Raw genomic sequence first — 12,777 nt, forward strand, 5'->3', positions numbered from 1 at the left:
ATTATGCGGGGGGGGGGGGGGGGGGGACTTGGCTCAAGTGATTAACACATTTTTGGATTAATTTTTCATCTCAGACACTTGGCGTTCCATAAATCCCAAGGCCAAAGCTTATTCTTTTTTCTCTCATGTGCACCATATTTATACAAGAAATTATTATTTTTTTTATAGATAACAGGATAGTTAATTCCCTGATTTCTTGCACATACAATACAATTATCATTTCAGACCATGCTCCTGTTAGTATGGTACTCCCCTTGGATGGTGCGAGGGTTGCATATGCTCCTTGGCGTCTGAACACACGTTTATTGTCTGATGAAGTTTTTGTTAAATTTGTTTCTGATCATATAGATTTTTTTCTTAGCACCAATGCTACTCCTGTGATCTCTGCCTCTACACTTTGGGAAACATTTAAAGTTCATCAGAGGCCTCATAATCTCATATTCTCATAATGAAAAGCGACAAAAATCTGAAAAAATGAATGACTTGATAAATCTTATTGCCAAACTTGATAGAGATTCTGCCTCCTCTCCATCCTTAGACATTTACAAGCAGCGTCTAAGTGCTCAAGCCGAGTTTGATATTTTGGCGCAGAGATGCTTCTTAAATCCAGGTCTGAACACTTTGAAGATGGAGACAAGGCTGGCAAACTTTTGGCTCATCTGTCACACCAGATTTCTCAAATTCGATCGGCCAGTGGACTCACAGCTGATCCTCTCCAAATTAATTTAAACAATTTTGTAAGACTTTGTACTCATCTGACATAACAGCGGAAACTCAGGATTTTAATAACTTTTTGACTCAATTAACTTACCTCAACTGGACCAGAGTTTGGTTGAACTGCTGGATGAAACCCTCTCCATAGGCAATCTTACTTTTGCTGTTCGATCTATGCAGAGTGGAAGATGTCCAGGCCCAGATGGGTTTCCCATTGAATTTTATTTAAAATTTTTGGATAAATTGGCCCCCATGCTATTAAATATGTTCAATGAATCGCTGGACACAGGCAGACTACCAACCACTCTTAATCAAGCGGTCATTTTTGTCATACTTAAAAAAGACAAAGATGCCTCAGTCTGCTCATCTTATCGTCCAATTAGTCTATTAAATGCTGATTTAAAAATTCTATCTAAAATTTTTGCCTTAAGGTTGGAGATGGCACTACCTTCAGTGATATCTCCAGATCAAACTGGATTTATCAAGAACAGGTATCTCTTTTTCAACCTGAGATGTTTGTTTAATGTAATCTATACCCCTTCTAATTCCAATTCCTCTGAAGCAGTAATTTCAATGGACGCTGAAAAGGCTTGGTGGAATGGGATTACCTCTTCTACACGTTGAAATTTGGTTTTGGTAGTGCATTCATTTCATGGGTGCTCTTGTTGTATACCTCCCCTATGGCAGCGATTAGGACCAATAACAATCAATTAGATTTTTTTCCTCTATATCGTTCTACTAGACAAGGATGTCCTCTAAGTCCCTTATTGTTTGCCCTGGCCATTGAACCCCTTTCTTTAGCTATCCGTGAGAACTGGGTGTCCTGCCTTTTCTCCATCACTGATACATTTGTGTCTTTTCAACAACTGGTCAATAAATACACTTTACCGAACCTGCAGTTTTTTAGATATCTTCAGGTTCGTAGTTTTGTAAAGAACACAGTTCCTCAGTTTCCAAAGTTACCGGTTGCATCCCCTTTGGATAGGTTTTTCCAATTATCCCCCTTTTCTAAAGGCCTAATATCTCATTTATATGGACAGATCCATTTATTGCGAATGTCATCCCTAGAGCATATCAAGGCCCTTTGGGAATCAGAGCTGGAGGAACCTGTTTCAAAAGAACTTTGGGATCGCATATTGCAGAAGGTACACAGAATTTCTAGATGTGCTAAACATGGGCTAATTCAATGTAAGATTGTTCACCGCTTCATTTTACTAAACTCAGACTCTCGAATATATATAACAATATTGATCCGACCTGTGATAAATGTCGCCAAGCAGTAGCAAACCATTTCGATTCTTTTTGGTCCTGTCCCTCACTGCACTCATTCTGGTCTGAGATTATTCAATCTTTATCTGATATACTGGGTCAACTCTTGAACCAAATGTCTTCATTGCATTGTTTAGTGTGTTCCCCGAACCACCCACTTTGAGATCTGTGGAGGTAGATTTTGTTTCCATGGCCACTCTCCTTGCTAGGAAACTTATACTTTTGAAGTGGAAATCTTCCGTCCCCCCTTCTCACTCTGTGTGGATCTCAGAATTGTGTAATGTGGTGAAAATGGAGAAGATTAGAGACGTTATTTCAGGTTCCATCCAAAGATTTTATTACCTAGACAAGTTGTCTTCACTGGACCTCCCTTAAAATAATATTTCAGGGTTTAAAGTAATTACTACAAATTTTTGGTACATATTTATGTTTCACTGTTTCTTAAAAGTTCAATATCCTTTTCAAGTTGTTTTGAATGACTGACGATGTTTTTTTTTCTTGTTTTGTGTTTTCTTGTGCATTTATTTATTTAGATTTTAGCAATTCTTTTAATCATTCTTTTTCCTTTTTTTTAAAGAACGGTTTTGTTTTGTCCTTTTATCTTTTTGCTGTTGTGTGTGATTTCTCTTGTTATAAAACCAATAAAAAAAAAAAACTAAGCTCTCATTTGTTTAGCTAAAAGTCATATGTTTTACCTGTATATTAAAAGTGAGTCAGTGCCTTTTGTCAGTGTTTATGGCGTCAGTCATTACTCAGTGTTCATTCGGCCTGTCTGTCTGTTGAAGACCTGCTGGAAAAGTATGCTGCCCTGAAATGTTATGGTTAAGATACGGTTAATATTAAAATGGCATATCATATATAATTACTTTGACCAATTCAGGTTTATCTTTAAAGATGTTAACAGTGTGTTTGTTTTTATGCTGGAACTGGGGACATGAGCAGTTACAGTCTCAATAAAGTGAACTAAATTTACTTGATTCAAATATATACATTATTTCTACATGAATAAAATATATATCAACACAATTACAGCTAAAAGTAACTGAAAGACGTTGAAAGAAGTTGTGATTAGGTGTGTGGAATGACCACACGTGATCATTACCTTTAAGATGAGTTTTAATCAACGCTGGCAAATACTGTCATCCTGCCTTAACAGGAGGACACTTGGGTCACTGAATAAAGTGTCTTAACTGAATGCGTTACCACCTAATGGCAAAAGCGCTGGTGTAGCACAGGGTTAGTAGGGTTTATATCTGGTCATTCTGGAACTGAATCCTCCAGTCAGGGTGTCTTTGCCTGTGACTCGACCTGCTCTGTTACACTACTGAGTGAATGTGTTATCACAACTAACACAAGACGTTTTCACATGCAGAGCACTGACGGTTAAGCGCCGTGTACTGAGATGAGCCTCGGTCACACAGATCCATTACCTTACCTGTGATTCTCTCTGTTCTTGTGGGAGACCTCTATGAAGCAAATAAAAGTACATCTGATACAGTATTTGAACTGATAGAGTGATTCATTTTCATTCCTCCCTTTCTGTCCTTTCTGAGTCTGAATCAGTCTGTCTTTTGCAGTGATCCTCCTCATGTCTGGATCAGTGCACTTAGCTGGTCTTTCCTATCATATGACTCATATGACTCCTCATGCACGTGATCTCAGGAACATTCTTTAAACAGTGCCTCTCATACAGACTGCTGGGTTGGTACTGGCCTAATAAATGGATAAAATCAGTGCAGCTTAATGAATGGAAGATCCTTTTCTTATGTAGCGTCTCAACTGTGGAATTGAATTTCAGAGAATTTGAGGACTGAAAACCTTTAAATTCAGATTAAAAACACGTTTGTTTAGGCGAGCATAATGTCCAGCAGCTTAAAGTATTTAGGAAAAGGAAAAGCTGATGCTGATGGGAACCAGGGGTTGTGATTTCTTTAATGTAAATAAATCCATTTTATTTACTGTCCAGAACGTCCGGTACGGCGACATGTGTTTATGTTGATAGTGGTAAAGCAGTAAATCTGGGCATTAAAAGTTTTCTTCAGGGACTATTTTGCCTTACAACATCCTACATGTATCCCTCCACCGTGAAAAAACCCATAGAAACCATTAAACTCTTCTGATGGTTCCTGTTTTATAGTGTGTTTGGCTTTTGTTGATTGGTTGATATCACAGTATAAAGAGTCCAAATGGTTTATGTCACTTGTTACGGCTTCTAAACGCCTTTTATAATGTTCTGAATGATTTCAACTACTTGGGGTCTAATGGGAACAATTGAGCCAATTCCCATTAGGAAGCAAAAGCACAAGGTTTTAACCTTAGTGGTTCTAGTGGTCTATTTTCAGCAGAGTGGGTTCTAAAGATGCTTTTTAGACCAAAACCTCTTCATCCATGTAGCTAATAAGCTGTTTGTCATGGAGCGTCTATAGAGGCATTAAACTCCTGACGTCTGGTTCCCATCACCACCACTGGGAGCAATTCTGACTCAGTAAGCTTCTCGAGATTTCATATCAATCCCCTCTGAACGACTTTGTTTACATAACGAGTTAATTATGCTTTTTTTTTTATTTCCGTGGAATTTCCCTTTAATTTACTCAGATTAAAAAAACAAATTGCTTCATTTTGGTGAAAATATGACAAATATTGTCTTTTTATTTAGTGTCTGGCGACTTTTCTGAGCCGGAATAGATAATATGCGGCTCATTTTTTGGACTACATAAAATCTAAAGTTTAACCTTCACTCAGCTTCAGGAAGACAGAACATCTCTGAGAGAAAGACTGATAGAGGTAAATGTTCAGCTGAATCAGCTTCATCTCTTCTCTCCTTTTGCAGACCTTCATTAATTACATTGATTAGGTAGAAAATAAAGCCACTCTTACTAACATTGTGAGTGAGATTCGCGTCTTTTCTTTCATTTTTCCCATATTCTGCTCAGTCTTACATACCTGTGTGTGTGTTGATGTGTGTACACGTGGTCTGTGTGTGTGGCAAATCTGCCCTCGCGAGCGCGCATTCCTGGTTCAAAAGCGCGCGCTCGCCCGTGAGGGGTCGGTTGGTCGTTGAGGAAAACCCGAAGTGGAGTCGTAGAGTTTCAGGAGCCGCTTGACCGCTTTTTCAAACTAAAACCTCCTCCGCTGGACTGAGGAACAGGTGTCCGCTGCGTGACTTCCATCAAACACACAGAGCGGATCGGACTTTCGGTAACTCCGCCAAAACTCCGCTCAGCCGTTCAGACGGAGCTACCGCGGCTACAGCTCCCTCAGTGGCCGCAGTCTGACAGAGGGACGCGCTGAGGAACACCACAGCCCCGCTGTGAGTATCTGAACGACCCAGCTAAGCTGTTTTCTTCGGAAATCACCTCATGTTTTTGGGTCATTCGATGTCAGGAGTCCGTTTGGGTTTCAGTCAGAGGTGGGTAGCTAGTAAATTTACTAGCGTTACATTTCCATTTATCTGTTCCATCTAACCCACTAACGATAAACCTTGCTTGGATTTATCCTTTTCGGAGGGTTTTCAGATGATAACACCTTTACTTTTTCTCAGGTAGGCGTATATTTCTGAAGAAAGGAATTTACGGTTTACTAAGTTCCGTTTTATTCCTTTAAATTTCCCTTTTGGGAGGTGTATTTAATTCTGTTATGCTAGTTCACCGCCTGGACTAAACTAGCGTTGCCGTTATCTTTGCCCCACGTCTCTGTTTTAAGGTTAAGCATTTGATCTTGTGCTAAAAGCATCCTAATAAGTTAAGAACAGTTTCTAACAAGCTTCAGTTCTAATGGATGCTGAAAGTACTCAGGAGGTCCACTGCAGTTTTACTGGGAGCTCAGTACTTGAGGGGTTTTTGGCCTGATGCTACTCCCCCGGCTGTTTTGTTAGCTGTCTAACGTTAGTTTAATAGTTTTTGATGCTAGCACTAAAGTAGCTAATCATATTTTACTTGAAGATGGTTTTGCTCTCTTTTAGCCACCGTTAGTTTCAGTTTCAGTCTCAGGATAACACCACATGCTTTATGTCATTTTAGATACTAACACTAAAGACTTCGACCCTGGGGCAGAGGGGAAGTTAACGCTGGGGCAGTTGAAGGACCACCTTGAAGACATGCACACTCTCCTGCTGCTGGTCTGCTGTGGTAAGTTAAAGTGTCTTAGTTAATAGCCCATAACTTTCCTTTAGGTGCTTAATTTACATGAGATCAGTCATTTTGAGAATGGTGGAGGGATGGACCACTGGACCTCACAGAAATAGTCTGTTTATCGTGTTAATATTTTATTGTTTTAACCCATTATGGGCCGTTTTGTTAAGTTTAGATGACCAAAGCTTTTTGTCTGAGAATATGTTTAAAAGGCATGGAAGACTTGCTTGTAGGCCAGATTTAGTACTAGTTAGTTTCTCTGTTGCGGTGTAAGCGCAGGGGAGCTGTAAGAATAGATATAGTTATTTTAATCTGACCTCTGCTCCTTCTCATAAAACACTTTTGTCTTTGGTTTCCACCATTTGACCTGAAGATTCTTACACTTACCACCCAGGGAGGGTCTGCCTGGGTGGCATAAGTGTGTGTGTGTGTGTGTGTGTGTGAGAGAGAGAGAGAGTAGGAGGGGGTAGCAGCGTGAGCATTAGGGGGTTCACTTTAATCTTTGTTTAGTTTTTAATATATGAGCTGATCTCAGTCCACAATTCTGTCTAAATCCCGGTGATCGCCTCATTGTACTTTTTTGTGGTTTATTCTATGTTAACCCTCCTGTTAGTCGCCCAGTCTGTTCAGTAACTGGACTAACTTTGTGCCAATAATGCCTACACTAAACCTGACCCCACTAACAGTTTCCCTGAAAACCCCAGTTATGGGCTCCCTCGGGTTGTCAATTAGTCTGCCCTGCTATCCTCTTAGTCTCGATTAGCAGCTGTAATGAATTTATTGCCACATTTAAAGGGAAACAAGAGGTGAAAAGTCATGACTGTCTTCAGAATAAGGTTAGTGTTTATCCTGTGCTTTGGGCGGCAGCCGACAGCTGCGCCACAGTAAAACACTTACATTTAGCTGAATGTTTTGTTTTGGTGTTGTCTGAACACTGCAGTGGATATTGCGAGACTTGTTTGCCTTTTGATTTAATTTGTATAAAGCTTTTCACGATCAAGGTTGTCACAAGCAGATTTACAGCAGTGGATAGGAATTCAGAGTGTAGTGAAGAGTTATGTAGACATGTTATTGGCATATTGATTGATAAAAGATTGGAGAGTCTGGGATTAACTTTTGTGTTGATGAAATATATTTCTGGAAAAATGATGTACGTACTTGATTCAGTCGAATTAATGTTTTTCCTAATTGCTCTTTGGACTGATTTTCTTCATTTATGTCTTATTTCTTTCCTGCCTTTGCATTTTTTTTCTTTTTTCATACTTAGTGGCAAGAAATGACTAGTTCAATCCTGCAGTTTGGCGTACGGACATAAAATCTTCAGGTCCTCATTGAGAAGTGGTGTGTGTCTGTGTGTGTTTACTCATTTTTGTAGAGAAAACTCATTTCTGACTTCATGAAGTGCTTTGTAAATGAAATAGTATACGTGTTTCTTTTTGGGTACTGAGGATAAAGATTAAAGGGATGGCGTAACTAAGAAATAATTTCTCTATGTTTGTATTCACCCAGATGATCAGTCAAAATGTGTTTGGTGTCCAGATTTTCCTTCTTTAGTTTTAAACTCGGGTTTTGAGGCTAATGTTGCTAGCAAACACTAAAAGTCAATAGTCACCTTAATCTTTTCCATAAGTACATCCCCAAAACTTCTGTCAACGAACCTCATCCAGGGCTTTATTGAAGTCATACAAGCTGTTGTTAGACAACAGGTGTCATGCCAAAATAATGCTGGCCATCACACGCGTGTCACGCAGTCCGAACCATACATTAATACCATTTCTGTCATGAAAACCGTCGGCTACGCAGTGAAGTGTTGTTTATTCCTATAGCTCTCAGGTAAACATGCTGTGTCCTAAACTTCATCAACAACCCTGCCTGAGCTTAACCAAAACGCTGATGTGGTTTAAGTAGGTTGAGAGTCCTGGGCATTTATTTTAGGAAAAATGTTTAGCTTAAAACATTATTATTACATATAGGTACATATGTATAATACATATGAGATATATGCGTAACCTCTGTTCCAGACATTGTATAAAAGCCTCTGTGTGGGTGTTACGGGTGTAAGGGTTACACCCTGGTCTGAATGTATGCCATATATAAAACACACAGGGCTCCCGTGAGGTTCCCATCTTTTTCTGTTCCTAACGTTAATCGGTTCATCTGTTTTTCTTCCTTTGCCAGTATCTGGCAGTACTGTCTGTAGGTGATGGGCTGCAAGGCTGGTGAGGGCCTCTCAGTGAGAGTTGGATGATAAAGCTGACGTACGGAGGGAGAGAATGTGTAAATGGTGGGGGTGAGCAGGGAGGAGGTAGGGATGATTATAGCAGAGTGTTATTTTTGGTGGAGTCGAGCTCTAATGAACGTAGTGGGAGGCGTGAGGTGAGGGTCAGCAGATGCTGAGACGCATTTAGTTCCAGTTACATTTACTGTCTGAGTTAAATTAGAGTCCTTTGAACTGATCAGACAAGAGTCGTGTGACTGAGACCTCCTCTAAGACACATCTGGTCATGATGGTGTGTTAACTGCGATTGAATTATGTAGATTTCCTCAACAAATTAAGTTGTCACATGATATTACACTCAGTCTGTGTGATTCTGTACAAAAGCACACACTTCACTTTGCTTTATTCATATTCTGACTGAAGCTTACTTATACGTTAACATTTAGAAGAGCAGTTATTACTGTCACTCTCATATTCTATTGAAATGTGACAGTGTAATTACATAATCACACAGTCGAATTACACATTTACATTTGACTCACCTTCTGTATTTAGTTCTTTTGTTTGTTTTAAGGTCAGGAAGTTACAAACACACAGTAAAAATATGAAGGATGATTATTTCTTTTCAGAAAACAAGACTCCTCTCTGCTTTCATTACTGAAAAACATTTTTAATCTGGTATTCTGATGTCATCCACCCATGAAAACTAGTGAGAAAAGGATGCGTTATTCAACATATATCCAAGCAAAAAACATACTGATGAATGAGGCTGTTTAAGTACAATTTAAACTTAATTTTAGACATCTGGTTTCGATTCCCTGGCCGGGTGACCAGGGTCCTTTCTGTGTGGAGTTTGCATGTTCTCCCTGTGTCTGTGCGTGTTTACTCTGTGTGCTCATAGGTGTGAATGTGTGTGTTTGATGGTGTATGCCTCTGTGTTTTCCCTGTGATGGGCGGGCAACCTGTCCAGGGTGTTTTCTGCTTTCTGCCCAGTGACAGCTGGGATAGACTCCAGCTGCTCCTGCAACTCAGAACGATAAGCGGCTTAGATAATGTGTGTGTGTGTGTGTGTGTGTGTGTGTGTGTGTGTGTGTGTGTGTGTGTGTGTGTGTATATCTGATTTCATGATGGCTGCTGTTATTGCTATTAATGACAGTGTCCTGACAGGTTTTATTCATCACTTTGGGTCATTGATGGGCTGTTGTGAGTCATGTTTAGAGATTTTGTACTCGCATCAGTGTCAGACTGAAAACTTGATGTGGTACGGGTCAGTTTCAAGCAGATTTTTGTTAGGTTAGGGTCAGTTTCGCACTCAAAACTTGATGTGGTTCAGGTCATACAAACTTCTTAATCTGTTTTTTTGGGTTCAGACCAAAGTTTAGGACCTGATTAAGGCTCTAACAAGAGCAGGATTACCCTGTTCTACCTGGATAATAGTGTGAAAGAGCAGCATGTCTCAGCCCCATGTTTATGCTTGTAAAAAAGAAACAAACAAGGATAGCTGAGGAAAAGTAACATAAAACGCAGAAGGGCTTATGTTGGCAAATCCCTTTTTGAAAGGTGCGGCTTTAGTGCTGAGTGGAGGAGAGGAGTCTGCTTCCTCCACTCCTCCACCCTCTTTTTTCAGTCTGTTTACCTTCTGCCTCCTCCGACTGCAGTAGGCCTTTTTTAATCTGTGCAGCTGTGTGTTGAGAGGGAGTTGGACAGGTAAGGATTTGGCGCAGGCCTGAGCCCGCAGGGCCTGCAGAGTGATCCACAGAGCCTAAACCAGCCCTCCGGAACTGCACCCTGCAGAACAATGGACCAGCCAGTGTCTTTGATAGAGCTCTCAGCGGAGGGGGAGAAATGGGGTGGAGAAATGAAAGAGAAGAGGGTGTTGAGGGCAGGAGTAGTTTTGTTTATGAGAGAGCAATGTTGAATAAGGTTTCTCTCTTGGGGGTAGGGGGTTACGATAGAGAGAGAGAGACATACACACACAGAAGGAAAAAAAGAGAGGGAGAGAAACAAACAAGGAAGCAGGATGAAGAAGAGAAAGAGGGCAGAGAGACCCTGAGAGAGAATGGGTGAGAGATAAAGAAATAGAGAGTGAGAGTGAGAGAGTGGCAGTAGAAGAGAGGGAGAGAGACTGAAGAAGGGAGAAGAGTGAGAGAGGTAGAGAGACACAGAGATACTAAACTAAATAAATACAACAAAGCTGCAGCAGAGGACTCAGACACAGAGGAGAGTCTGTTTCTGTCTGGAGTGCTGGTTATAGTTCAGGCTGCACAAGGATCTGCCAAACATTAACCTGTCTCACTGCATCTGTCTTATGTTGGATAGCATGTGTGTGTGTGTGTGTGTGTGAGAGAGAGAGAGAGAGAGAGAGAGAGAGATGTGTGATTAACTTTGGCCTGGCTATCTCCAGCCCCTGTTCTCCAAGCAGAGTCTTGGCGGGAGTTAAGGATGTTGTTAATACTGATTGGTTGTCAGGGTTAATCTATGCTTGTGTATTTCTGGAGAGCGTTTCCAGGTCTCTTTAAACATGACACCCAACTCAAGATGAGTCATTGCCATGCATCACACGACAAGTTAAAAAGCACATTTTCAAGTTCAAAAGTGTGTGTCACCAGTACTCAAATCCCCAAATTCCTGGTTGAGAATTATGATGCATTGCAGGGGGGTTTGATCACTCGTTCAAGAGAGTAAAGCCAGAATGTTGAAAGAGTTCTCGAAAATTCCACGTATTATACACTCTCAGAAAAAATGTACTGAACTGTCACTGAGCTGGTCCCCTTCACACCACTGAGGTGGTACCTTCAAGAGTACGTCTCACCCTTTAACATTCTGCTCAACTTTTTGGTAGAGCGCATTTGAGTCACTATTAATGTTCTGATTTTTGCAACAAAGTGCCATCTCAACAGTTTTGTAGACGTGAAAATTTAACAACTGTGGGGTCATAAATGAGAAACAAGACACCAATTGTTTTTATTATTGCCCCAAACAAATAAAAAAATAGAATTTTTTTTTTCTTAGTGAGGACATCAAAGGGTTAAGTATCTTTAGTTACTAGATAGGTTATGATTAGATAGGTTAGTATATAAGCCCGGCTTTAGCAAGTATTAGTTGTGAGGAATTGCTTTCCCTGTGAAACGACTGATTGTTTATTTCCTGGTGTTTATTTGTGTTCTTGACCTTCTGTTTGTTTCTCCTTTGACTTTTTTGTACATTTTGTACTTCTGCCTGGTTTGTTGGATTTGGAGTTTTTGACCTATCGCTTGTTTTGTGGACTTCGCTTGGATTTGCTCTTGTTTGTTATGGTCGCCATTATTACTTTGCTGTGCTGACTGGAACTGACCCATGCCTGTTTCCTGACCACGCTGTACATCCCTGATTCTACTAGTAAAGTTTCGCTTGTGTTTTCAATCCGCAAGCATCTGGTCTCACGTTACATTTAGAGAGTCAAACAGGAGCTGAGAACTGAGAGACCGAGATGTGAGCTGAGCAGTGAACGAGCTGTGGCTCGTAGCTGTTGCTAACAATAGTTAGTTAATAAAGCATGATGCCTTGTGCAAAAACTGTCTCTTTGATTACAGTGAAAACTACAATATGTGTCCCCAGCCAATATACAATTTTCCAACATTCTTAAAGTGGACCACACCATTTCTTAACTGGTGTCAATGCCTCCAGCTTGACTTTCTCATTACAAACATACAACATGAGATTTATGGTAACACATTAGGTTGCTAGCTACACTATATTCCCAAAAGTATTTGCTCGTCTGCTTTCACACACATATGAAATTGAGTGAGATCCCATTCTTAGTCCAGAGGGTTTAATATGATGTTGGCCTACCCTTTGCAGCTATAACAGCTTCAACGCCTTCTGGGAAGGCTTTCCACAAGGGTTAGGAGTGTGTTTGTGGGAATTTTTGAACCTTTGTGAGGTCAGAAACTGATGTTGGACGAGAAGGCCTGGCTCACAGTCTCTGCTCTAATACATCCCAAAGGTGTTCTGTTGGGTTGAGGTCAGGACTCTGTGCAGACCAATCAAGTTCTTTCACATCAAACTCACTCATCCATGTCCTTATGGACCTTGCTTTGTGCACTGGCGTGCAGTCACATTGGAACAGGAAGGGGCCGTCCCCAAACTGTTCCCACAAAGTTGGGAGTTCTTTTCACTGGAACTAAGGGGTCGTCATAATCCCTCGTCCACCAAACTTTACACTTGCACAATGCAGTCAGACAAGTACAGTTCTCCTGGCAACCGCGTGGCTGTGGAATATTTAGTAGTGAGGAAATTTCACGACTGGACTTGTTGCACAGGTAGCGTCCGATCACGGTACCACGCTGGAGTTCACTGAGCTCCTGAGAGCGACCCATTCTTTCACTAATGTTTGTAGAAGCAGTCTGCAGGCCTAGGTGCTTGGTTTTATACACCTGTGGCCATAGAAGTGATTGGACCACCTGA

General features: G+C 40.7%; 1 protein-coding gene across 3 annotated transcripts in view; it reads left to right on the forward strand.

Annotated features, from left to right (window-relative positions):
* The first annotated feature begins 5,091 nt into the window (after positions 1-5,091).
* Positions 5,092-12,777, forward strand: part of lamb2 (laminin, beta 2 (laminin S)) — a 43,824-nt gene continuing 36,138 nt past the window's right edge. Inside the window, exons 1-2 of one of the 3 annotated variants that reach the window (XM_017681522.2) lie at positions 5,092-5,293; positions 6,003-6,110. In XM_017681522.2, the coding sequence (XP_017537011.1) occupies positions 6,080-6,110 (31 nt within the window). In that variant the 5' untranslated portion in view covers positions 5,092-5,293; positions 6,003-6,079. Of the gene's footprint in view, positions 5,393-6,002; positions 6,111-12,777 lie in introns of all 3 variants that reach the window. The other 2 variants (XM_017681523.2, XM_017681521.2) reach the window with 2 other exon arrangements.

This window comes from Pygocentrus nattereri, chromosome 9, assembly GCF_015220715.1.
Source record: "Pygocentrus nattereri isolate fPygNat1 chromosome 9, fPygNat1.pri, whole genome shotgun sequence".
Lineage (NCBI taxonomy): Eukaryota > Metazoa > Chordata > Actinopteri > Characiformes > Serrasalmidae > Pygocentrus > Pygocentrus nattereri.